General features: G+C 36.9%; 1 protein-coding gene across 8 annotated transcripts in view; it reads right to left on the bottom strand.

Annotated features, from left to right (window-relative positions):
* Nucleotides 1-16792: 16792 nt before the first annotated feature.
* Nucleotides 16793-26685, bottom strand: part of def8 (differentially expressed in FDCP 8 homolog) — a 57935-nt gene continuing 48042 nt past the window's right edge. For all 8 annotated transcript variants that reach the window (XM_043264462.1, XM_043264463.1, XM_043264467.1 and 5 more), the window contains 3 exons: nucleotides 23745-23885; nucleotides 22530-22639; nucleotides 16793-17493 (listed from right to left, as the gene is read on the bottom strand). In XM_043264462.1, coding sequence (XP_043120397.1) covers nucleotides 17409-17493; nucleotides 22530-22639; nucleotides 23745-23885 — 336 coding nt within the window. In that variant the 3' untranslated portion in view covers nucleotides 16793-17408. The remainder of the gene's footprint in view (nucleotides 17494-22529; nucleotides 22640-23744; nucleotides 23886-26685) is intronic.

The following is a 26685-nucleotide window of genomic DNA, read 5'->3' as shown; positions in this document are numbered from 1 at the left end:
TCAGAGCCCCTGCAGCAGGGCAATTGGGTGACCGTGAGGCGGGCTAGTCGCGGGTCAAAACACCGCTCTTCCGTTCCGATCAGAACATCAAACAGGTTCTCCCCACTCAGTGACAAACCCACTGAGAAACCTGATCAAAGTGCCCTAGTAATTGGCGATTCTATTGTACGGAACGTGAAAATAGAGACACCAGCCACCGTAGTCCAATGCTTACCGGGAGCCAGAGCGTCTGACATCTTGTCAAATTTAAAAGTGCTGGCTAATGCTAAACGTAAATTTCTTAAGATTGTTATTTACGTCGGCGCTAATGATGTTCGACTTCGCCAGTCGGAGATCACTAAAAATAATATTAAAGAGGTGTGTGAATTTGCAAGCACGATGTCGGACAATGTAATATGCTCTGGTCCCCTCCCTGCTTACCGGGGTGATGAGATTTACAGCAGATTGCTGGGTCTCAATGGCTGGATGTCTAAGTGGTGCCCGCAGAACAACATAGGCTTTATAGACAATTGGATGAGTTTCTGGGGCAGACCTGACCTGTTGAAAAGAGATGGTCTTCATCCCTCCTGGGGTGGTGCCGCTCTTCTATCTAGAAATATGGCATATAGTCTTATAGCTCCAACATGACCAACTTGTGCCCAGGTCAGGAAGCAGACAGACCGGCTAAACCAACCGTCTGCTAGCTGCCTCACGTCACAGAAGGTTAATTCTCAGCACATAGAGACTCTTTCACCTAGATATCACACTATAGAGACTGTGTCTGTTCCCCGAATTAGAATATGCAGAGAACGTCCAAACCTAATCAAAAGCAATAATTTAATTAATGTCCAACAAATTAAAACTACCTATAATTCAAATAAGCAAACAATAAAACTTGGCTCGCTAAATATTAGATCACTTTCCACAAAAGCACTTTATGTATATGATTTGATCAATCATTAGAAGCTAGATTTGCTTTGTTTGACAGAAACCTGGCTAAAACCAGATGATTATATTACTCTAAATGAATCTACCCCCCAAAATTATTTCTTTAAAAATGAGCCACGTTTAAAAGGTAGAGGGGGAGGTGTTGCTACAATTTATAACAATATTCTTAGTTCTTCTCAGAGGGCAGGCTTTAAGTATAACTCATTTGAAGTTTTGGTGCTGCATATAACATTATCTACAGAATCATGTGCTAGTGATAAATCTTCTGTCATGTTTGTACTGGCTACTGTATACAGGCCACCAGGGCACAGCACAGATTTCATTAAAGAATTTGCTGATTTTCTAACTGAGTTAGTACTGGCCGCAGATAAAGTCTTAATTGTTGGCGATTTTAATATCCATGTTGATAATGAAAAAGACTCATTAGGATCAGCTTTCTTAGACATTTTGAACTCCGTTGGGGTTAGACAACACGTCTCTGGACCTACTCATTGTCAAAATCATACTCTAGATCTAATACTGTCACATGGAATAGATGTTAAAATGGTTGAAGTACTGCAGCAAAGTGATGACATTTCAGATCACTATCTAGTCTTGTGTGAACTCTGTATAGTTAAACCTGTAAACTCTGCACCTTATTACAAGTATGGTAGAACCATCACTTCCACCACAAAAGAAAGCTTTCTAAATAACCTTCCTGACTTATCTCAATTCCTTAGCTCATCCAATACGACGCAAAAACTTGATGATGTAACAGAAACTATGCACTCTCTTTTTTCTAGCACTTTAGATACAGTTGCTCCTTTGCACTTAAAAAAGATAAAAGAAAACAATCTGACTCCATGGTATAATGCCAACACACGCACCCTAAAGAGAGCAGCCCGGAAAATGGAGCGCAGGTGGAGAAAAACCAAATTAGAAGTATTTCGTATTTCCTGGCGGGAGATTATGCCGTCATACAAAATAACATTAAAAATTGCAAGATCTGATTATTTTTCATCCCTTTTAGAAGAAAACAAACACAACCCCCGGTATTTATTCAGTACAGTAACTAAATTGTGGCGTGTGCAATGGCGCATCGTCCACCACGTCAACATCAACCTCCTCGGAGGAAGAGTGAGCGCGAGTGGACGTCTCCCCCGTGGCCGAAGAAGCCGGAGTTCGGGTTTCGGACACACGGGATTGAGCGCCCGATCTGGCGGACTCCGATGGAGAAAGGGACGAGCCCGTCTCCATCTCCTCCGTCAGATCGAGTTGCGATCCCCAGACGTGCGTGCGCCGCTCCGCCTCGGCGGAAGCGGGTCCCGCACCCCTGGGAACGCTGGTGAAGGCTCCCTCCTGAAAGAGAGCCCTCCGGGAGAGGAGTGTTCGCAGCGGTAGCTGCAAACAATGCGGGCAATCAGTCCCCTCGAGGGCTGACGCCGCGTGCTCCGCTCCCAGGCACGCCACGCACAAGCTGTGTGTGTCCCCACCCGTGATATAATGAGGGCAGGGATCAGCACACCGCTTAAAACGTGACGGAACACCAGCGTGTTTCGACTTAGACTTTCTTTTCAACTCCTGATTATCAGCCATAATAATATTTAAGCTAGACAAACAGACAGCAAATAGACAAACAATATACACGTAGCGCTTACTGAACGCAGAAAGCTGGTGCCGGCATCGCAGAGCGTGACTTTATACTTCCTGGTCGGCGACGTCATCTCGTCCATGACGTCGCTCCCCTCCATTGGACAGATTTTACACGTGGTTCAGAACGGCTCACGCCGAAGGCGTTCCCAAAGCGTTTGTGACGCAGCTCGAGTTCCTGAAGAGGAACCTAACCCCAAACATCCAGGCGCTTCATCCAGCCGAACTTGGCCCGGGGCTTCTTGGACGGTTTCCCACTCGACCAAGGTAAACCTGGATGAAATTTTTAAGCATTCAAAACCTAAGTCCGGACATCCAAGCGCTTCATCCAGACGATATTGGCCGTGTTAAGTGTGACTTTCTCGGACGCTTTACCAGTCGACCATGGTAACCCTGGAGGAAATTTTTAAGCGTTTAAAACCTAAGTCCAGACATCCAGGCTCTTCCTCCAGCCGATATTGGCTGAGTTAGGTGCGATTTCTTGGACGCTTTCCCACTCGACCATGGTAACCCTGGAAGAAATTTTTAAGCGTTCAAAACCTAAGCCCAAACATCCAGACTCACAGACTCACTCGATTACTATAACACTTTTCTGGGCATGATTTCATTCAATAAATGGATGTCAGTTTTACACAGGGCCTGGTCTCGCAAACTAACCCCAACACAGTAACTGTTTTTTGGGCATAATTTTATTCATTAATCAATCAATCAATCAATCATTTTTATTTATATAGCGCTTTTAACAACACAGGTTGCATCAAAGCACTGTACAGTATAATGACAGGGATGTATAATGACGAGAGTGACCAATTTTTTATTAAATGCAGAGACGGTCTCTATAGTCAATTCAACGATAGTCACTAGAAGTTAAGTGTCCCCAACCAAGTAAGCCAGAGGCGACAGCGGCAAGGAAACAAAACCCCATGCATACAGAATGGAGAAAAAAAAAACCTTGGGAGAAACCAGACTCGGTTGGGGTCAGTTCTCCTCTGACCGGACGCCCAGCACTTAACTTCCAGTTCAATTTTAAACGCAGCTGTGTCAGATAGTGTAAATGACTTAGTGTGTGCGTGTGTGTGTGTGCATCAGGATCTGGTGATTGGTCCACGGGGCGCATCTAGGTGTTCTGGTCTCTGATGAACATAATCTCTGGGTGCTGATCCACCATCTAGTCTGGATACAAACTGAAAACAGATTGAGAAAGAGACAGGACTAATATTAGCGTAGATGCCATTCTTTTTACGATGTCACAAGTACATCATATTTTAGGAGTAGTGTTCCCGGTTCCAGCAAATCTAAGTAATGCAGCCTAAAAATCCTTTAACGGATTTGAATAATAAAAGGCGTGTTGGTGTGTTATGTGTAGGCTAAGTTAAAAAGATGTGTCTTTAATCTAGATTTAAACTGGCAGAGTGTGTCTGCTTCCCGAACAGAGTTAGGGAGATGGTTCCAGAGTTTAGGTGCTAGATAAGAAAATGATCTGCCGCCCGCAGTTGATTTTGATATTCTAGGTATTATCAAATGGCCATAGTTTTGAGAACGCAGCGGACGTGCAGGACTATAATGTGATAAGAGCTCGCTCAAGTATTGAGGAGCTAAACCATTCAGGGCTTTATAGGTAATTAATAAGATTTTAAAATCTATTCGATGTTTGATAGGGAGCCAGTGCAGTGTTGACAGAACCGGGCTAATATGATTATGATAAAATTAAATTTTTAAGCGTTCAAAACCTAAGTCCAAACATCCAGGCGCTTTATCCAGCTGATCTTGGCCGAGATTGGTGTGACTTCTCGGACACTTTCCCACTCAAACCCCGCCACCCTGGTCGAAAGTCCAGACATCCAGGCTCACAGACTCACCCCATTACTATAACACTTTTATGGGAATGATTTCATTCAGTAAAGGCCCTGGATGTCAGTTTTACACAGGGCCTGGGCTCACAAACTAACCCCAACACAATAACTCTTTTTTGGGTATGATTTTATTCATTAATTTTTAAGACTTCTCTGATGATTTTTCATTCCACCCTGGAGGTAATTTTTAAGCCTGTCTTGAAGCCTTGAAGAAATTTTTAAGTGTTCAAAACTTAAGTCGACCAGCTAACTTTCCCTGAGCACATTTCAAAAACTGCTCGATCTTGTAGATTTGTGCTGTACAACATCAGGAAAATCAGACCGTACTTATCAGAACACGCTACACAGATCCAGGCACTAGTCCTGAGTAGGCTTGATTACTGCAATGCCCTCCTTGCTGGCTTCCCAGCCTCTACAACCAAACCTCTTCAGATGGTCCAGAATGCAGCGGCAAGGGTGGAAAAAGCTTTCGCTCACTGAGAAACAACTTTTAAAGTCTTTCTAGGCTTGTTTTGAGTTAATTTGCTCAGAAGCACTAAAACAGTATTTCTTCTCATAAAAGTTAAGAACTGCGCAAATTGTGCATTTCAGCTTTAATATGATTTTCTGTGTCCAAAACTAGAAACACACAGAAAAGACTCATTCTGCTTTGCTAGGTGAAACAAAAGGCACAGTTGTACCTTAGGATTAGCATTCACACTTGACTTAGGACGCCTACCAGATGTTCAAGAACTGAAAGACAAAAGATAACTGTCTCGATGCTTGGGCTTCCTGCTCTTAGAATGTTAATCACAATACACATTCAGCATATACTGTTATATTGGAGTCTGTGTTTAACCTTTTATAAATTTGTAATACAACAGTATTAAATAAATTCAATGCCCACAGACTGAAGTAATTCAAATCTTTGGTTTTAGCACAAATTAATGTTTGTGCTTTACCCTCCTTGTGAAGGGTGTCAATGTCAATGACTGATAAAAAGATAAAAATGTGATATTGTGAAATTTTGCAAGAAATATGGTAGACAGATCTATGATGGAGAAAATCAACAGCTGTTCAGAGTATAAAAAGGCAATGCAGAAAAGCTAAGAGGATGTGGCAGAAGACAGCCTTCAGGCTTTCAATGTGAAACTAGCCACAGCTAGACAAACCTTCTTCTCAAACCTCATAAATACTAGATTAAACAATACTCATTCTTTTTGCTACTATTGAGAGACTAACAAACCCCCCAAGTCAGATTCTCAGTAAAATGCTCTCAGACAGCAAATGCAAGTGTACTTCCTTCTTTTCTGAGAATATCAGTAAATTCAGAAAATGCAGACGTCACACAGAATCAACTGAAATCTCAAAAACAAATTACTATGTCTGTTTTTAAAGCAATTGATAGCATAATTTAGGAAGAAACAGTACAGCACCTAAAATCGTCAACCTGTTATCTTGAAACACTTCCCACTTCTTTTTTCAAAAGGATGCTAAACTGCTTAAAAGCAGATCTCTTAGAAGTGGTGAACACCTTACTTCTTTCTGGGACTTTTCCAAACTCACTGAAAACTACAGTTGTTAAGCCTCTTCTGAAAAAAATATCAGTGTTAGATCAGTTAGATCTCAGTTCTGCCTTTGACACTGTTGATCATAACATGCTTCTAGAGAGACTGGAAAACTGGGTCAGGCTTTCTGTGATGGTACTCAAATGGTTCAGGTTTTACTTAGGAAAGGTTATATCATAACATATAGCATACGTCTAAGTAGACGTCCATGAGATGCGGAGTACCACAAGACCAAGTCCAGGACAGGACCAGCCGTGGCTTGGGGTGTAGAGAGGTCAGGAGGGAATTTCCCAGTCCATAATCCCTTCTGGGACAAATTTAGGACTTGGAGGGTGCTTTATATATTTTGTATTTTATTTAATTATCTTATATTATCTTATAGTATGTTTTAGTAAATTATCTTAATGTGAGCTAATCATGTATTTTGGAAGCTGCTTGGTTTGATTTTCCTATCAGTCTTTTATACTTATATTTTTTTTGTCGCACAAACTTGTAAACTTCGCACTGAAAGCCAACAACTACAATTTCACCATTTAGTTCTGCATGCTCAAAATGTACATAAATGTATTTATGACTGGTTTGAATATATGAAAAAGGAACCCAGATAGACTTTGTATACTTGGGACTTAATATAAACCTGGGATCTTTCGCCCAGCTGAGATCCACCTACGTATAAGTGCATTCCTGCATGAAATCCATGTGAGCAACTCACATTGGGCCTATATGGAACCTGCAGACAAACAGGGCCAGTTTTTCAGAACATTTCATACCCTCATGGGCTCTATACACAAGGCATGACTTAAAATAACATATATGACGAAATAAAACAAGATATAAAACACATTAAAATGTTACTTCAAAAAAGGTCTTATCAGGAATTTCCAGCGTCCAAATGCTGAGAAATAGATGGAGATCCATTCATAAAAGTCTTTAATTAAATTTCCTTCAGGCCTCTTTGTTAAATTCGGCATCTCACATTGTAGTATTCAGATCAGAATCATAAAGTTGCCTGATTCTCTCTGATACCCTACAAAGGTTGCAAAAAAAACATGCCTACATGAAGAATATTTCTAACTTGTGAAAATAACATTTATTTTCACAAAGCAGAATGAGCAGAATCAGAGTCTGCATTTTCTGAATTTACTGATATTCTCAGAAAAGAAGGAAGTACACTTGCATTTGCTGTCTGAGAGCATTTTACTGAGAATCTGACTTGGGGGGTTTGTTAGTCTCTCAATAGTAGCAAAAAGAATGAGTATTGTTTAATCTAGTATTTATGAGGTTTGAGAAGAAGGTTTGTCTAGCTGTGGCTAGTTTCACATTGAAAGCCTGAAGGCTGTCTTCTGCCACATCCTCTTAGCTTTTCTGCATTGCCTTTTTATACTCTGAACAGCTGTTGATTTTCTCCATCATAGATCTGTCTACCATATTTCTTGCAAAATTTCACAATATCACATTTTTATCTTTTTATCAGTCATTGACATTGACACCCTTCACAAGGAGGGTAAAGCACAAACATTAATTTGTGCTAAAACCAAAGATTTGAATTACTTCAGTCTGTGTGCATTGAATTTATTTAATACTGTTGTATTACAAATTTATAAAAGGTTAAACACAGACTCCAATATAACAGTATATGCTGAATGTGTATTGTGATTAACATTCTAAGAGCAGGAAGCCCAAGCATCGAGACAGTTATCTTTTGTCTTTCAGTTCTTGAACATCTGGTAGGCGTCCTAAGTCAAGTGTGAATGCTAATCCTAAGGTACAACTGTGCCTTTTGTTTCACCTATGCATTTGAATGACACTTGGATGCTAAATAGATCAAGGATTGGGAAAGTTCCTGTTCTGGGCTAAGTTCCTGATTGCATTTGCATACTTTTGTTTTACTGGTCTCCACCTCTGTGTACTCCTCCCCTTTGAAACATACAGACGTGGACAAAATTGTTGGTACCCTTTGGTCAATGAAAGAAAAAGTCACAATGGTCACAGAAATAACTTTAATCTGACAAAAGTAATAATAAATAAAATTCTATAAATGTTAACCAATGAAAGTCAGACATTGTTTTTCAACCATGCTTCAACAGAATTATTAAAAAAAAATAAACTCATGAAACAGACCTGGACAAAAATGATGGTACCCCTAACTTAATATTTTGTTGCGCAACCTTTTGAGGCAATCACTGCAATCAAACGCTTCCTGTAACTGTCAATGAGACTTCTGCACCTCTCAGCAGGTATTTTGGCCCACTCCTCATGAGCAAACTGCTCCAGTTGTGTCCGGTTTGAAGGGTGCCTTTTCCAGACTGCATGTTTCAGCTCCTTCCAAAGATGCTCAATAGGATTGAGGTCAGGGCTCATAGAAGGCCACTTTACAATAGTCCAATTTTTTCCTCTTAGCCAGTCTTGGGTGTTTTTAGCGGTGTGTTTTGGGTCATTGTCCTGTTGCAAGACCCATGACCTGCGACTGAGACCAAGCTTTCTGACACTGGCTAGTACATTTCTCTCTAGAATTCCTTGATAGTCTTGAGATTTCATTGTACCCTGCACAGATTCAAGACACCCTGTGCCAGACGCAGCAAAGCAGCCCCAGAACATAACAGAGCCTCCTCCATGTTTCACAGTAGGGACAGTGTTCTTATCTTGATATGCTTCATTTTTTCGTCTGTGAACATACAGCTGATGTGCCTTGGCAAAAACTTCGATTTTTGTCTCATCTGTCCACAGGACATTCTCCTAGAAGCTTTGTGGCTTGTCAACATGTAGTTTGGCATATTCCAGTCTTGCTTTTTTATGATTCGTTTTCAACAATGGTGTCCTCCTTGGTCTTCTCCCATGTAGTCCACTTTGGCTCAAACAACGACGGATGGTGCGATCTGACACTGATGTTCCTTGAGCATGAAGTTCACCTTGAATCTCTTTAGAAGTCTTTCTAGGCTCTTTTGTTACCATTCGGATTATCCGTCTCTTAGATTTGTCATCAATTTTCCTCCTGCGGCCACGTCCAGGGAGGTTGGCTACAGTCCCATGGATCTTAAACTTCTGAATAATATGTGCAACTGTAGTCACAGGAACATCTAGTTGCTTGGAGATGGTCTTATAGCCTTTACCTTTAACATGCTTGTCTATAATTTTCTTTCTGATCTCTTGAGACAACTCTTTCCTTTGCTTCCTCTGGTCCATGTCGAGTGTGGTACACACCATATCACCAAACAACACAGTGATTACCTGGAGCCATATATATAGGCCCAATGGCTGATTACAAGGTTGTAGACACCTGTGATGCTAATTAGTGGACACACCTTGAATTAACATGTCCCTTTGGTCACATTATTTTCAGTGTTTTCTAGGGGTACCATCATTTTTGTCCATGCCTGTTTCGTGAGTTTATTTTTTTAAATAATTCTGTTGAAGCATGGTTGAAAAACAATGTCTGACTTTCATTGGTTAACATTTATAGAATTTTTATTTATTATTACTTTTGTCAGATAACAGTTATTTCTGTGACCATTGTGACTTTTTCTTTCATTGACCAAAGGGTACCAACAATTTTGTCCACGTCTGTATATGCTTCAACCTAACATGTTTCAGTTAGATTTGTTTCTTGGAGATTTCTTGAAGATTTTCTTGGAGATTGCTTAACGATTTTCTTAAAGATTTCTTGAAGACTTCTTGCAGATGACTACAGCAACGAAATAAAAAACGAACTCCTGCTTTACCAAGAATCTCCTGGTCTCTTCTTAAAAAGAAGCTAAAAAAAGTTTCCAACAATATGTTTGAGCTAATTACTGAAATACATGTAAAACTTTTAAATAAACAATTTTTTTTCTGTGAATTCTAATTTATTGATGCACCTTGTATTTTTCCAAGTTTATTTTATCTAGAATACTTAAGTAAAACTAAAAGTGGACTGAACTGGTCCACTTTAGTATATAAAAGTTAATTTTTAAGTATACTTAACAGTAGTAAACAACCAATGAGAAAGGAGAAAATCTTTTTTTTTTTAATTACCATTTTTGTGCTCATTGTTTGCTTTAGTTGTCTTGACCCATGACTCTTGCTTGACTGCTGGAGCAATTTTATCATTTTATTCTAGTTTTTTTTTATACATATACATATATGACATCTCATTTTCACAGACATCAAGAATCAGCATGAGAACCTCAACAACAGTGAAAAAGCATCAAAAAGCAAGTCACAGTGCATTCTGGGGGCCTCCAATCAAAACTCATCCATGATGCATTGCAGTATGAATAAATTATTGATCTGTTTATCTGAATATGCTGTTTGTCACCGTTGTTGATATTTATACATTAACATTGTTGATATTTATTGATATGATTTCTGTGTGTGTTTAAGAATCCAAATCTACTGCTGTAGAATCATAGAGCTTTAACAATGAACAAAAGGATAAAAGAGATCAAATTATGGTTCTGTACATCACAATCATTACCTTTTCCCTTGGCTTGTCTAATTACCTCACAGCAGCCAAACAATGCTAATTGATTTAAAGTCAAGAGTGTTTTTGTTAACTCTGAAATAAAGCATGAAAACATAAGCTTTTGAACATGGTGCTTGTATCATCTCCATGTAAACAACAAAATGTGAATTTATGAAAAGTTTACCCCATATGCATGAATATTTCATTTTAGAGGGTTGCTCTTGAGTGCCAACTACTGGCCTGACACGTATAGCATAGTTTTTTTTGTTTTGCATTTTTTCATGCCATATTTTACTTATTTTTAATGGTAATTATTTTTAATATATTAAATTAATTGTTTGCAATATTTAGAAAGAATTAAATAAATATAGTGACTCATTTTTTACAGTGTGTGTTTTTTTGTAAATTCAGTACAGAAAATGTGTACTAGCACCCCCTACCATATAACAATGAAAACACGGATTCTAGGAGCACAAGTATAGCTCAAATATAATTTTGTTATATTTAGTCAAGTATACTTAAAAAGCCTATTTCTGAGAACATAAAAAGTAGAGTAGAAGTATACTTTTCTAATTTAGTTTAAAAAAAGTTTACTAATAGTACACTTGAATAAACTTTTTCGTAAGGGGAGTCTTGGAGCTGTTGCAGTACCTCACAGTCTCTCTGTGACGAGCTCTGTGGGCAGAACTGTCCACGAGCACTGCTTGTTGTGGCTGTGTGGTGTTATTTGTGTCCTTGTGGGATATGTGAACCATATTGTTGGATCTTGGAAGCTGAAATTATGTCCTGTGGTCACTCATATTGTGACCTGGTGTGTGTTTGCCATTTAGGTTGAATGAATTAGCACACACTGCTGAGGGATAAAGGAGGGAGAAATAGACATTTTTCTTTAGCACTCTTGCACCAGGTTTGTTTGGATGGACAAACTATGACCCTAGAAAAGATTGAAATTGTCATTGAAATTCATTAATTTCATGCTGAAGGTTCTTTGTAGCCATGTATTCATCCCAAGCAACTGTAAAAACATTCCCCTGACTTGGAATGATCCACTGAATGACTAAACTTCTTTGAATTGTTTCAAGGAGTTCCAAAGTGTTCTTTCCGAATATCATTCTTTCCCCATGTGGATGATGATTTGATTTGCAGTCTTATGCTTCATGTTACGAAGTTCCTTGTTCACATTAGAGACAGCTGCTTGAGGAAAGCAGTATGTAGTTGTTGTCCTGCTACTGATAATGGAGTGCCCTATTATCAGAATCCTGGCCTTGGCTATGATTCGAGCTGAATGCTCGACCCTGTTAGGAGAAACATTGGCAGCTGACTGATCAGATCCATGTTCAACAAGTTATATTTGGAGGTACCTCACTCACATTCAGAAAAGCTTCAAATCTGTTTCAAGCTGTATAGGGATCTGTTGATTAGATTCGACATGTTCCTCTTCAGTTTGTATAATCTGTTGAGAGACACTAGATTTACAGGACTTACCGGGGTGAATGCTGAGGGGGTTGAATGTTCCGGGGTGAATGTTCTGGCTATTTTGGATGTCCAGCAAGTAACTTTGTAGACGTTTGTGGCAGTTCTTGCTCACATTGTGTTACTCATATCTAAGCTATTTATTAAATCTCCATATATGTTGAAAATTTTGAACCCACACGGGAAGCCAACCAGTACTAAAGTAGGCCCAATATTTATTTACCCATCCTAAAACCATACACTGATGAGGTAGTTTTGCACTTCACAGGACCCACTTATGTGGAATTAATTGTGTTTGACCATATGTGACCTATTTGTTAAACCCAAATGGGTCCCATACGTGTTGCCCATTTTTTACCCAACTTGTAACCGCAAGTCCATCAGAGTTTGCCCATCTGGGATCTACATGGTATAAAAATGTAGTTCCCATACGTATTTACCCATCCTTGAAATTAACAAACAATAAATGTTCTAAACATTTTTCTGTTAGCCAAATGCTATGCAGGCTGTTTAGGGCCTGTCGAACCTTTGAATTTGGGAGTGTACACTGATTCAGTTGGAGTGCAATTTGCTGCTGTGTTATAAATGTTAAAAAAATCATTTAAACACTGACACCAGCAATAAATGCACTTATTTCCTAATTAGTAGGCCTATCAATTTGAATTGCGTATTTAAAAAAAAATCACAAACCACAATAAAAATGTAATTCTTTATGAATAATTTAATACACTTTATATCTGATTCTTCTCATTATGCAATTGACATGCAGTGAGAATAATGAAGATCAGGCTTAGGCTATTCACTGAAAAGGTTTTTAAAAAGGTCTTTCAAAACAGATATTATACAATGAATAATAGGCCTAAATAAAATTATTAACACTCATCAGTGCTTTAAATTAGCCTATTTCAAGCACCAACTTTTATTATTTGTGGTGCTAGGGGTGGCCTGGTGGTAGGAGACAGAGGGCTGTATTTGACAGGCTTTGACAGTGTTTCCCCTTTGGAAAGACAAGTAATGCCCATTTTCTTAATGTTTTAAATTCTGCTACAGTTACTACTGGCAGCTGATATAAATAATTGTAATTAATTATAATTAATTGTAATTATTTATTTACATTTTCCTTTTGAAGCTAGTTTGCTACAGCAAGACCAAATGAAATATCTAAATTATCTAAGCTAACAGAGTGTAAAGATGATGATCAATAATTTTCTACTATTAAATTCAGAAAAGACAGAGATAATACTTATTTAATATATATATATATATATATATATATATATATATATATATATATATATATAATTTGTTATTTCAACATATTATTTTTTATTTTGACATAACATTATTTCAGCATAACTTGTTGAGTTATTTGTTGTTTTGACAAAACTCATTGTTTTGAGATATTAAGTCATTATTTTAACTTATTTACTTTCGACATAACTCGTTGATTTAACATATCACCTAATTTCAACATTATAACTTGGCAGTGCAGTTGTGATTCAGCAGAGTGAAGAACATTGGGGCTGGGCACACAGCCTTGTTGAGCACCTGTGCTCAGTGTAGTAGTGTTGGAGGTGGTGTGGCTGACATGGATCGACTGACTTCTTTTAGTTAAATAGTTCAGAATCCAATTACAGAGGAATGTGTTAAGGCCCAGCAGGTTAGGTTTGTGGATGAGCTGTTGTGAAATTATTGTGTTGAATGCTGAGCTGAATTCATTGAACTCCATTCCCACATAAGAGTCTTTATGTTCCAGGTGAGTAAGAACTAGGTGGAGAGTGGTGGATATTGCATTTAACATATTGAATAAGATATAAAATATCATCTTCAGGAAAAAAGGATAAGCTTTAGGATATTTGCTTTTCATTAATGAAGGCTCATACTCCAAAGAAATAAGCATTTTTTCCTACATGCTGAGCAGCCTTCACTTTCGGCCACAGTTGTTTACATATAGCGCTGTCCATACTTGTCATTCCATCTTTCCAAAGCATACCTTATAAGGATCTTTATAGAAACATTATGATAACAATTCTTAATTTTGTGGCATTTCCATCAAGTTCAAGTTGTGCTGGTGAGCCCTAATTCAAATAATATAATCAAATTCAATCTCAAATTCATTTTCGTTTGTCTTTCTTTTCACATTTTTCATATAATTTTCATATAATCTTCATATAAAATCCAATGCTTACCATATTGCTTACCTTAATAGCGCTTGTAATCAATTGACACTTTCATTTATTTATAGCCCAATGTCTTCTTAAATTTCAGAGAATGTCAACTCACTTTTACTTTTCTTCTTGGGGTGGAATCCGGTAGAGGAATTATAGAGGAATTATATTGCCTTCCACAACATATGAGTGAATTGTTTGAATTGCTTTAAATCACACCACATATTTTCAATAATATTCAGGTCTGGGGACTGAGATGGCCATTCCAGAACATTGTACTTGTTCCTCTTCAAGAATGCTTTAGTAGATTGAGCAGTGTTTAGGGTCGTTGCCTTGTTGAAAGATCCAGCCCCGGCACAACTTCAACTTTGTCACTGATTCCTGTACATTGTTCTCCAGAATCTGCTGATAATGAGTGGAATCCATGCAACCCTCAACTTTAATATGATTCCCAGTCCCTGCACTGGCCACACAGCCCCACAGCATGACCACCAAATTTTACTGTAGGTAGCAAGTGTTTTTCTTGGAACACAGTGTTGTTTTTCTGCCATGCATAACGCCCCTTCTTTTCAATCAATCAATCAATCAATCAATCAATCAATCATTTTTATTTATATAGCGCTTTTAACAACACAGGTTGCATCAAAGCACTGTACAGTATAATGACATGGATGTATAATGACGAGTGTGACCAATTTCTTATTAAATGCAGAGACGGTCTCTGTAGTCAATTTAACGATAGTCACTAGAAGTTAAGTGTCCCCAACAAAGCAAGCCAGAGGCGACAGCGGCAAGGAAACAAAACCCCATGCATACAGAATGGAGAAAAAAAAACCTTGGGAGAAACCAGACTCAGTTGGGGTCAGTTCTCCTCTGACCGAACGCCCAGCACTTAACTTCCAGTTCAATTTTAAACGCAGCTGTGTCAAATAGTGTAAATGACAGTGTATGTGTGTGTGCTTCAGGATCTGGTGATTGGTCCACGGGGCGCATCTAGGTGTTCTGGTCTCTGATGAACATAATCTCTGGGTGCTGATCCACCATCTAGTCTGGATACAAACTGTGAAAACAGATTGAGAAAGAGACAGGACTAATATTAGCGTAGATGCCATTCTTTTTACGATGTCACAAGTACATTGTATTGTAGGAGTAGTGTTCCCGGTTCCAGCAAATCTAAGTAATGCAGCCTAAAAATCCTTTAACGGATTTGAATAATAAAAGGTGTGTTGGTGTGTTATGTGTAGGCTAAGTTAAAAAAAGATGTGTCTTTAATCTAGATTTAAACTGGCAGAGTGTGTCTTTTGCCCAAATAATTCTATTTTAGTTTCATCAGTCCACAGCACCTTAAATAAGCTGGCTTGTCCAAATGTGATTTAGCATACCTCAAGCAACACCGTTTGTGGTGTGTGCAAAGGCTTTTTCCGCATTATTCATCCATACAGAATGTGGAAAGTGTGCTAAATAGTTGAACGATGCACAGTGACACAATCTGCAGCAAGGTGATGTAAGTTTTTGGAGCTGGTCTGTGGGTTGAATGTGACTGTTCTCAGATTATTTGCCATACTTTGCCGTACCACTGTATGATTGGCATTATCGGTTAATTATAAGATCTTACATTTAAATTGTAAGTGATTAATATTTTTAACAACAATTATTTGAAGTGAAGGAAAAAACTTTCATCCTCAGCTTCTCAAAACCACCTCATTCCACAGCCACACTGCAGGTGACTGTTTTTTTTTTTTTTTTTCCATTCTGTATGCATGGCGTTTTGTTTCCTTGCCGCTGTCGCCTCTGGCTTGCTTGGTTGGGGACACTTAACTTCTAGTGATTATCGTTGAATTGACTACAGAGACCGTCTCTGCATTTAATAAGAAATTGGTCACTCTCGTCATTATACATCCCTGTCATTATACTGTACAGTGCTTTGATGCAAAAATTGTTAAATGTGAAATGAAAAATGTTAAAAGCGCTATATAAATAAAAATGATTGATTGATTGATAACTGACACAGATTTACATAAAATTACAGTTGTTTCTCAAATAAATAATTTCACATACTTCCTTAAGCTCTAAGTTACATTTCAAATGACAAGGAATCAACTTATAATCATTTTAAATTAGTGTAACGTTTCATGTTATTGTTTTTATCTCTGCTTGTGTGTGTATCATGTTCTGTTTGGTAATCCAGGTCATGTCTTGTTTCCCATTAGTTGGTTCTTGTGATGGTCTTGTTTGTTGTAAGTAAGCCATGTCATTGCCTTTCCGTGTTGTGTATTAATGTTGTAACTCGCTGTTGGCGAGTCTAGTCTGTGTCATGCCATTCCAAGTCAAGTGTGTTTCATTGTTCATAGTATCCAAATCGTATTTGAGCCTTAAAAACTAGAAACTGGTTCTTCAAATCTAATTGGTTAATAAGAGTTTAACAGGGTTAAATAACGTTTCACTGTCTTGTGACTGCTCGACGGTCCTTGTCACAATGCATTTCCTGTTTTCATGTCTTTTATTTTGAAGTTTAGTAACAGTGACTGTTAGTGTAATGCTTCCCCTGCCCTCAAGTATATCTGCCTTGTGTATGTCCTGTTTCCCAATGATTGGTTCTTATGATGTGTCCAGCCTCGTTTGCTAGAAGTAGCCATGTCGTTGCCTTTGTTCCTTTTTGTGTATTGATGTTGTAACTCGCTGACAGTTAGTCTAGTCTGTTTCATGCCATGCCAAGTCAAGTGTGTTTCAAGTCTGTTCATGTACCAGTCAATATTCATGTTCCATTTTTTTTATTCATGCTTTGTTTGAAGATATCTTCACATTGGACTTCATAACACTTCATATGCTGTCTTGCACATAACCTACAATTTTACACCAGGTATTATGTTACAGAAAAAAAATACAGAAATACAGAGGAATTCATTCTGAGATAAATCTTTAACCAGATATAGTTGCACAGCATTTGTTAAAACATTAATTGAAATTAATTATCTGTATGTTACATTAAACCACAGTGTATTATGGGGATATAACTATAAGGCAGAACATAGTGCAGCTTTGTAGTATTTTTTCCTGGTCTCTTAAAAAGCATTCTAGCCAGGAAAATAATCAAATTGGTCTAACAGTCACATTCTTAAGAGAAACATGGCATTGTTAAATTTGACAGATGATTTCTCACTGAAGACGTGTAACTAACACAACGTTCTATGTTTATGGGAATATAGTCTTCATAATGTGCTAATCCCACTTAATGTTCGCTCAAAAGCTGACAGTTGTATAGTTAAAACATCAAGAACAAATAAATAACATAATACAACTTAATATAATACAAGTTCTGACTCTGAAGATATTTCACAGTATTTGTGATGCATTCATCTGTCAGGCTCATCTATGGGTTCTGAGACTCCTCCTGTTGCCGTTCCAGCATTCTTGCACAGCGCGGACATGTGGTCGAGTTATCATAGTAACAATCCCTAAAATAGACAGCCATATCACAATTAAGAAACAAAAAAATTGAACAGGTACATGAATGCAAGGTACATGAATGCAAGCACTAGCACACAAACGTATTGCTTGTGTATTTAAATGAGGAACAGTTATAACAGCCAACTTTCAAAATCGCTTTCTGAGGAAACATTCTATCATTAATTAAATGAAATAATTTTACGACCATTTTGTTATTAAATTAGTTTTGTTGTTTTTACATGTGAACAAGTAAAACGTTAACGCCGTATAACGTCTTTTTTATATACGGTCCAAAATATTAAACTAGAATTTATATAGTAAAATACAATCCCTCATCTACAAACTCATATATAATATATCAATATATAGCCTGATGTATGGCTGTTTTATAAATGATAATGTCTGCTCTGCTCGGACAAGTAACATCACTTCACAAAGAATATACATTGGCTTAAAGATTATTAGATAGTTAAGGTTACAGTCGTATTACTGTTACTTAACTATATATCATTACTTAAATAATAGATTATAATGATCTTTGTGAGAAGAGTTCCCTGTCTATCAGTCACTATGGGTTGTGTTGTGACGACAGACTGGGGTCTTGCTTGGAGCTCTTATTAGCTCTGATGAGAGAAAACGCCAATGAAATTTGGCAAGTGGTTAACTAATCCTGAGCCCCTCCCCGTCACGCAGGTATAAATAGGCTACAGATGTAACCACTCATCAGATTTTGCTTCGGAGCTGACAGTCTGCATGACTACCAGCCCTGAAGTGCTACATACGGAGGAGAAGCTAAAACAGAAGCTGTTCTGGTTGGTGGCAACGACACAATCAGCGGTATTCCTGAGAATTCCTCTGGGTGACTCCCCTAAAAGAACAATTTCTGTGTACAGAAATGTAATATTTTTTAAATTTGTGCACAGAGACTGCAGCAAACAGGAAGAGCTTTACGGTGGACTGAGAATGTGATCGCATCGATTCCTCTCACAAATCACTCCTTTTGCCCTTGGAAGACATTTTGAATAAATAATTATTTGTATATAGTATATAGTATTTGTTTCTGATTGTCATATCTTGTGGTAGGTTAAGGGGCAGTGGTTGGGTTATATGCTCATATATGCTGTAAATAATGTAATATAAAAAAACTGTTGTGACTGTTTACAATAAAAATAAATAAATAAAAACACCCCAACATATATGCAAGAAAGGCAATATCATTACCCAATATATAATTTAATCATGACAATAAAATTCCAAGTATCTCTTGCTGGCATATCGATGCCAAGGGTTTCTTATTTAAAGCAATGGAGGACCTGCATGTCGAAAAATTATGCTAAAGGGGTACCCTTTGCATCAAAAAGTGAAGCCAATGGGACCTGATCAGGAGGCAAAATGTGATGAGTAGGGAGTAAGAATGTATTGTTTAGAACTCAGGCTTTCCCCCTTGTGCAACTCTGGCCCTAGAGAATGATTGTAAATTAATTTAAAATATATTTAAAATTTCAAATCAGCACCTTTTGCATCTACTGCAAATTCATTGTTATCCTCCTCATAAAGTAAATTAAATCACCATTGATGTTAGAATATTTTTGAGACAGAGGAATAATGTATTGAAAACACTGACACTGCCTGAGAAGTAAGGATTGTGTTCTCAATATTTTATTGATTAAATATTAGTTCATTATCAAAGAAAGAAAAAAAAAAGTTTTGCTCAGGTTGCTGTCCTGTGTTAAGTGTTTTACATTTACATTTACATTTACATTTTGTCATTTAGCAGACGCCTTTATCCAAAGCGACGTACAAATGAGGTAGGCAAATAGAAGCAAATTAATATCAGCAAAAGGGCAGTAGTGCATAAGTTTTAAGTCTAATCAAAGTTAAAATAGGGCCACAAAAGCATGAGCAGTAAAGTTTATATTGTTTATCATTTTAATAATCAAAAGCATTTTGTTGGTTTGCTGTATTCCCTGAAAAGCAACAAAAACATGCCAAGTTTCCACATAAAAAAGCAATCAAGCCTCACAGTTGTAATCTGTACATATATTTGTCCATGAAACCTTTTAAAGCCATAATATGGACTGTTGTAAATGCTGAGATACTCAGATACTGCGATTTCTGATTCTAGTTTATGCTGTTGCACGTGGTATAATCATTGATCATAAAAACATAGGGGTAGACATCACCTTTTCTGTGTTATCATGTTTGGTTCAGGAGATATGTGACACAAAATACATAATTAAACAATTAAAAAGTTGTTTTTAATCATGGGTCCTTTTCTGAAAATGTTGGACTAAAGGGAGTTTTCTCATGGCAAGATAACAGCAAGTCAAACTTTTATAAAGATATATGTAGTCACACATATGTATGAATAATCCTATTATGAACTGCATTATCCTTTTAAGGAATAGTTCACCCAAATATCAATTTATTCATCTTTATCAATCCATCAATCAAGAATTTTTATTTATATTGCTCTTTTAACAACACAGGTTGCATCAAAGCACTTTATGTTGTTTTAATGTCATATGCTATATATTTTTTTGGTCCCGTGTCCACAGAGACCAAAAGTCAAGGTCAGAATCTTCATTAATCAATGTTACATTTCTGATTAAGCCACAAAAAAAGATTTAAATATTAAAATGCAGATGTGTGGTTTTGTTAATGCCTTTTGTCTCACTAAATGGGAACAATATACAAGAACATCTCCAGAGCTGCACATTTGAGTAAAACTATCCTCATCATATACACACGACAACACATCAAAACACAATTTCGATTTACCTTGTGGCAGAAATAGTATAAACTACTATTGTTCAGTACAATGTAGTAAGCTACTTCTAAAAATTGTATTTCTTTTTTTTTTTTTTACATATTTCTTTAATGTTTTTAACTGTAATTTAACTGGACATTAAGTGCTGGTGGTCCAGCCAGAGGAGGACTGGCTGAGCCTGGTTTGTCCTATTTTTTTTTTTTTTTTTTCCCATTCTGTCACAGGTGGGGTTTTGGTTGCTTGCCGTCATTGCCTCTGATTTGCTTAGTTGGGGAGACTTAATTTCTAGTGATTATCGTCGATTTGATTACAGAGACCGTCTCTACATTTAATAAAAAATTGGGTATTTAATCTTGTCATAATACATTACTTTCACTCTATTCTCCTATTTGATACTGTTCAGTGCTTTGACACAATCTGTAAAGTTAAAAGCACTATATAAATAAGTGATTGATTGATTTTAAGCGTACGTACACTTTAAGGATAAAATCTACAGAGAGGCCCCAGGTCAGGAAGCAGACAGACTTACTAAACCGACCGATATATAATAATTATAACTGAAGAATTTGCTGATTTTTTGTAATGGTTAGTAATGGTTGCAGATAAAGTCTTAATTGTTTTTTTAATTTGTCATTTTAATATCTGTGTTGATAATGAAAAAGATGCCTTAGGATAAGCATTCATAGACATTTTGAACTCTATATGGCTGCTCTGTCAAATATTCTTCAGTTGTACCTTAGCTAACTAAGAACATTTTGGGAAACACATCAAGCTTACCTTCTGTATGTCATATTTTCAGAAGGTTGGTCTGGACCACACTTAGCTATACCTTATCGCCGTTTACAGTTCAGAGTTAATCACATCTCAGTCTATACCAATATAATTCAGACATTTATATGTTTTGCACGTCTTGCTGTTATTCAGTAGGTCATCCAAAAACAGAAATTTATAGCAATAGAAATTTATGTTAAAACATCCAGAGTTTTTTATTTTGCAATTTGGATAATTTTTCCAAGATCCTATGAGTCCTGCAAAGATATAGTTTGGGGAACACGCCTTAAACAGGTACACCTTTAGTTGAGGCATACCTTTAGAGTTGTTGTATCATGCTAAGAGACAGTGTTATCAGGAAACGCAACCCAGGACACCTATATGAGTGTGAGAGACCAATAAGTAAAGACATTGTCATTCATGTGCAAGTAAAGACATTGTCACCGAGGCATTGGCCATCGGGACAAGAAAATAGGAACCAGATTTGTTTTTACGTAATTTGACTTTGATGCTGATGAAACTGAGATGCTGGTTTATTCTTCTCCCGCTGACTGAGCCTGGTCTCTCCAAAGGTTTTTTTCTCCATTCTTTTACTGATGGAGTTCTGTCAGGACCACTATCGACAAAATGATAGATACTAGTAATAATACTATACTACTATAATACTATACTACTATAATGTTTGGTGGAATGGTTCTGTTCTGTGCAAATATCAGAAAGCTGTGCTATATATTCTGTGCTATATCAGAAAGCCAAGTCCTGACTGTGTGAAAGAAGGAGTTGGGGATGGAGGAGGGTAATTTGTTTCTGAGCTGCTGATTAATACCGGAAAGAGCTTTATACAGGAATTTTGTGATATGTATTGTGTTCCGATAGGTAGTTGTGATCAGCTGATATAAGCTTGACTCACGTGATTTATGGTTCCTTGCTGGTTTCACCTCTGATTTGCCTAGTTGTGGACACTTAATATCCAGTGATTATCGTACAGAAACTATTTAAACTGAACTGAGCTGGACAATGATGTCACTGAATTCAATAATGAAAATAATGAGTGTTTAATATTGTCATTTTACATTAATGACACTCTATTTTGCTATCTGACACTGTAAAGTGCTTTGACACAGTCATTTTTTGAATATATGACTTTTTTGGGTGAAATATCCTTTAAAGAATCCCTTAGCATATGTGCTTTAGATTCCTAAAAAGCATAAAAGCATATTTTATGTCTCAAATTTTACATCATATATTAAAATAAAGTATTGTTTTTTTCAATCAGGTTTCTTCATTTCATTGCACATCATGGCCACAAGATAAGCAATATTATGCTTATTTTAACAAAATTATCTTATGGCCTCAGGATAATATTTTGTGTCCAAAATATATTATAAAAAAGTTATATGGTCACAACAAAGTTTAGCAAACCAAACATGTCCCTTCTCGGGGCCCATAGCGCATATAGCATGTAGTAAATGGCAATGTATCTGATGTGTTCAAAAAACAAACCTGTGGAAAACAGCAAAACAGTCATTACAGACAGAGGTGTGGTTGTCGAATGGGAAGAGAATGTCACCCTCTTTACACAATTCACACATGAAGCCTTTCGCCTGGCATTTCTGATGGTACAAAGACAGAGAGAATTAAGACTAAAAATCATATTCACACAGTAGCACACTAACATACAGCTAAACTAATTTTACCTTAGAGGCTGCTTACTTTCAAGAGGTTATACCATGATCACATTATATATGTAATTCAGAGTTGAGCTGAAATTGGGACCACTAGGGACCAATTCTCACTATTAATTAGGTGCTTATTAAAATGCCTATTAACTCAGTCCCCGGCATTGGCGAGATCTCAATTAGGAGACAACGCTTCCCCACCAAAGCTATCCATGTTATAGATGTATTATGATAAGGAAAGCCCTAGCGCATCCTGAATGAGTCCCCGGGTCTATCAGGCTCGAAAAAAAAAGACTATTGCAAGAAACGGAAAGACCAGTTTTCAATTACATTAACATTAGTAATATATATATATATATATATATATATATATATATATATATATATATATATATATATATATATATATATATATGTGTGTGTGTGTGTGTGTTTGTGTGTGTATCTCTGTTCTGTTTATTGAATTTCAATATTTCCTGTAATTATTCCTTAATTATTATTAATCCCTAATCCTACCCAATACTTAATTACCTTAAAAACCTTTAATAAGCAGCAAATTAGGAGTTTATTGAAACAAAAATCATAGTTAATGGTTTATTAAAAGAGAGTATTGGACCTTAAAAATAAAGCGTGACCATTTTACAAAACACAACCACTGAGAATGATCAATTTCTAGTCAATAAATACACATAGATACTTACTAGGGCTGGATTATATATATCGATCAACATTATGCACAGTTCTTTGGTGTAAATCTCCATCACCTGTTTTCAAATGGAGCGACATTTAACACACAAGAAATAGATCACAAGAAAGCTACAAAATATCCTGTTCAGTTTTGAGGGCGATTCTTTGAGGGTAGCTTGTCAGTGATCTACGGCTCTGTGTGTCAACTGGCGCTCCATTTGAAAACAGGTGATGAAGATTTATTGCTAATGAAAGAACCGGCATTACTGACAAGATGCGCATGAATACACTGATCGATATATAAATCGCATTCACACACACACACCTGTATGTCCTAATTCCTCCAACCTACCTCACAGTCCAGTTTAATATGTTTGGCAAATGTTGTGTGAATTTCAGTAAGGGAACAGCTGAGACGCCCACTGGAGGTGTCAATCAGATCCTGTAGGCTGTACATGTCATCATTCTCCACAAAGTGCTGGCGATCTTGAAGCTGTGACATTACAATTATACCAAATTTTATTTTAAAATCCACCATCTTTACCCTAATCCTATATGAATGACAATTTAGAGTAAATAATAGTTTAAACAGTAAAAAGATTACAGATACAACACAAAGAAACATCTTGGTTATTTACGTAACCCTTGTTCCTAGATGAAGGCAAAGGACACATTATATTGCCACAACATAGGGGTCTTGGGAGCCCAGACCCTATTTGATTGAGAGCAAATGCTGTAAGGATGGATTTCACCAAGCAGTAGTTCCAGTCTACAGTAAAGTAATCAAACTCTCTTTCATCTTGCGAGAAGATCTGCGGGAAAGAGTAAAAACAATATGTGGCTCAATTTGGTTGCTCCCCCTTCTACCCCTCATGTTTTTAGTTCCTGTTTAGGTAAACCTCTCCTTCCCCTTGAGTGTGACAGATGCAGATGGGAGGCTAATGTTAATGGTTCAGGTGTGACTGGTGAAAGGGTTTCTGGTCTCCTGGTGAGCATGTGCCCCAAAAAAAGACCATTTGATAACCATTTGTCTTTGCTCCAAGGATGAGCACGGGAATGGTTTGGGGAGAAGTTTCACAAATGTGCTAAATGTTTGATTCTTTGATCAGTCTGGGTATTTAAAGAAAGTGGGCAAACCACTCGAGGAAGCTTTCTGTAAACAGATCTTCCCGCACAACTTCTGTGTGTCTTCATTGCCAGGTATGATGACCTTTAAATGATGCTTTTTATAATTTGTTTTATCTGTTTGTTTTTAGTTTGCTTTATTTTTGTGTGTTTACTGCTGATCAGTTGTGTAAATGTAATGAAATTTCAAGAATTGGAAAACAGTACTGCCTGGCATAATAAAAGTAAATCTTGATTAACTTATAATATTGTCTGGAATAACTTTTCTAGTAGGTTAGTGACTTCTGAGGTTTTCCACATTGTTGGCGTGCTAGGGTGAGTCAGATCAACGATCGATGGATGGAGCCGAGGGCACATTTTTGAGATCTTGACTTCTGGCCACCAAACTGGCTTAGCATGCTATTACTTAGGGAACGCATAAAAATTACTCTTTTTGAGTCTATCGAGGATATGGCTGCATTAAGGTAAGCAATCTACAGGGTAGCCTCTGACTAAGACCTGGACTAGCCCAGATGTGTCATGAGTCTGTTCTGGCCAAACAAGGTCTCTAAGCGACCCAGATTCTTAACGAACGAAAAGTCAAAACTAAGAAGTATTATAGTTAATTAATGATCTAAATTCAATCGCAACTAGAGGGATCAGCAGTAACATAAAAAGTAACATAGTCAGAATCACGGAAATTGGAGTCAGATCAAATTATATAAGGTCAGTACTAAAATTGGGGAACCAAAAGGTTAATAAATAAGTGATTTTGCAGAAGCGCCAGAAAGAGTCTACATGCATACAGCCTTCAACCAGCCACTGGATTCTGGTCGGTGGGTGGACCCTTACAATGCTAAAAAAATTTAGCCAGTTGATTTTGCAGGTTGAGCCATTTCCAGTGAATTTACTTTTCAGATTTTATGCTAAGGAGCCGAAAACGTGTCACTAGCAAATAGCAATGGTTTGAGGTTGTGGCATAGGTACATTTTATATATGTAACCGAGACATTCCCTTTCTGACAGCAATTTCTTCACCAGGGGCCTCTTTGGGATGGTAATAAAAACTAACCAAGCTGTGTGGATGCAAAAACTATAGATCTCTAGCTGGACCACTACAATCGGGTGATGTTCTGTTTCTTATACCTGTTCAGTGTTTTGATTGGTTACATATGAAATTGTTCCTTTTAAAAAAGTTTGGACTGTTGCTGCTCAATAAGATTTTTTTTTCTATTTAAATAAATACTGTTTAATTAGATGTTACTTTACATCACATATATGTAAATAATTGGCTGCTCATGTATGTTTAATTTTTATATTAAAAGTAATTAGAAAAGACATCTCTCATATATTAATAATCATATAAATTCCATATATAGTAGTAAATGTTTTATACATAAACGTCTACCCCATACAAAATATGTCAATATATGAAATTGTATTGTAAATATTAATTCTTATATAATCCATTACAAAACAATTTTTGCAGTTTGTATGAAACAAGAGAGGTAGTCTACGATACCAGGATGACATAGTAAATTTAATAGGAAAGGAAGCTGTGTAATAAAATATAATAATGGATACTTGACTATTTTATTACACTTAGTCTCGCTTGTGTTGATAATACAGTAATTTACAGTTTATATTCATTTTAATTGAAAAAAGTTTTCTCATACTGCTAAGATAAAAGTCCTTGACTGCTGCCCTAAGAAAGGGGGAGTGGTCATCTGATGTACTCATAACTGCATCTTAAGGGACATTTAATCGAAAACCACAACATTATCAGTAAAATGAGTACCTTTGCCTTCTAGTGACAGTGTTTTGATGAGTTGAACGACTTTTTAATTCAAAAGTTTGTGAAAACAATACTGCTTAGCCTTTTAAGTCCCACTTTTTGAGCACAGACATAAATTGACCAAAAAAAAAGTGGCAAAAATCTTCACTTGTACATTACTGAATAAACAAAGTCACCTACATCTTGGATGCACTAGGGGTATACAGATGAACATAAATTTTTCATTTTTGTGTGAACTATTCCTTTAATTACAATTTTGTGGATGCAGTACCAAACCTTTCCACTAGGTGATATACAGGGACACTTGCTTTAAATGTACTGTTTAAGTTTTCTGAACCATATATTTCCATATTTTTTTAAATAAGTAGACAATCTTATAAGAAATAGCACTTTCA

Source organism: Puntigrus tetrazona, chromosome 18 (assembly GCF_018831695.1).
Source record: "Puntigrus tetrazona isolate hp1 chromosome 18, ASM1883169v1, whole genome shotgun sequence".
Taxonomy (NCBI): domain Eukaryota; kingdom Metazoa; phylum Chordata; class Actinopteri; order Cypriniformes; family Cyprinidae; genus Puntigrus; species Puntigrus tetrazona.
This window is presented reverse-complemented; position numbering and strand designations above follow the sequence as displayed.